The sequence below is a fragment of the Cyprinodon variegatus genome, unplaced genomic scaffold (assembly GCF_000732505.1).
Source record: "Cyprinodon variegatus isolate N-32 unplaced genomic scaffold, C_variegatus-1.0 Scaffold1218, whole genome shotgun sequence".
In the NCBI taxonomy this organism is placed as follows: Eukaryota; Metazoa; Chordata; class Actinopteri; order Cyprinodontiformes; family Cyprinodontidae; genus Cyprinodon; species Cyprinodon variegatus.
The window spans coordinates 51425-53019 of NW_015151671.1; the positions used below are offsets into that span (position 1 = coordinate 51425).

At 39.7% G+C, this 1595-nt stretch overlaps 1 protein-coding gene across 1 annotated transcript in view; it reads left to right on the top strand.

Annotated features, from left to right (window-relative positions):
* LOC107102212 (tripartite motif-containing protein 16-like) overlaps window positions 1-1595 on the top strand; it is a 26693-nt gene that overhangs the window by 22092 nt on the left and 3006 nt on the right. The window contains exon 8 of the mRNA XM_015401422.1: window positions 204-377. Within this exon, the coding sequence (XP_015256908.1) occupies window positions 204-377 (174 nt within the window). The remainder of the gene's footprint in view (window positions 1-203; window positions 378-1595) is intronic.

Below are 1595 nucleotides of genomic sequence, written 5' to 3' on the forward strand. Positions count from 1 at the left end.
ACAGATGAGGCGAAGCTATGAGGAAAAGCACAGAGAGCAGAACGTTACATATTGAACTAACAGATTCTGGGAGAATAGAGATAGAATGATGAAAAAGGGGTCCCTATGTCCTCCAGCAGTCTAAGCCTATAGCAGCAGAACTATAGAGATAGCTCAGGATAGCTGAAACTGTTCTTCTCATGAGTTAAATTGTGTGTCTGCAGGTTGTCAGGCTGTCTGATCTCAGAGGAAGGCTGTGCTTCTCTGGCCTCAGCTCTGAGCTCCAACCCCTCCCATCTGAAAGAGTTGGACCTGAGCTACAATCATCCAGGAGAGTCAGGAGTGAAGTCGCTGTTGGCTGGACTGAAGGATCCAGACTGGAGACTGGAAGATCTCAGGTATGGAGGAACCTGCTGCAGGTGCAGAGAGGAAGAGGAGAAATGTGGTTCCTGACCTTTAATCAGTCTGACAGAGAACAGTGTTAGGCCATCTAAATACGTTACCATTGTTTTAAAACCTCAAAGTTTTAGTTTAACAGGATGTGTGTCAGTTCTGGGAGGGAATTAAAGTGGAGACAAACATTCAGAGTGTTTGGAGTCGTGAGATTTAGCCTGGCCATTTAATTGAGTCAGAGAGTAAAGTTTGGGTGATGATGTTGGCTGATGAGTCTGCATTTTATCAAAATTATAACCTGCAATTTGCTCTTAAAATGAACTATAGGTAACAATTACACTCCTTGGAAAAAGCTGAATCAGCTCAGCTTAAAGCTATAGATATTCATTCATATGTAGTGAATTTAATCCCTTTAAGGACTATGATATTTAATAGAAATTCACCAAGACACATTTCCTCATTTTGGATATAAAAATATAAAGATGTTTTGCCTGGTCCGACCGACCAACCTTTATTGTCAACTACAATTTACATTGCAATCAAGATTTTACTGTCAGTATCAGCATTAAAGCCTCTAAGGTTATATTGGACCAATAAAATGTGTTTCTTTCACTCTGAGTGTTTTTCATGAATTTCTTCTAGAAGCACTTTTGTTATTTTTCTTAATATATTCGGGCAACTTGGCGTTTCTGCTAATTACATTGACAGTCATTTTTACCATCAAAATTTCTGTATTTTTATAATGTTCCAAAGGAAATAAGGTCTTATCCTGGATTCCAGTAAAACTATTGGCTGGAAATTTAGATTTTCAAAGGATCTCACTGAGCGCCCTATAAAGGGTTAAGAAAGATTTCACTGAATAATCATCTCCCTGCTTTAGGGGCAAATAGATCTGGTAGTCATCAGAATAAAAATGGAAATCAATCCCATGTTTTCCTCCATATTATCTTCCTAAATCAGAATTTGGGGTGGCTAAGTATATGCCCAGACTTCCTCAGCACTACAAACCCAAGTAAGAACTAAAATAACACTCCCAGTGCATGCAAAATATTATCTAGTCTGCGACTCCCGCACAGCTCTGTTAAGCTGGACTCTGTTGAACAGCTTAATGTCAGACTGAAGTCTCATCTGTGACAGCTTGCTACGGAGCCCCTCTGATGACATGGTCAAAAAAAATGTTTAATTGTGGCCACGAAGTAGTATTTCGCGGCCACGCAATAAGT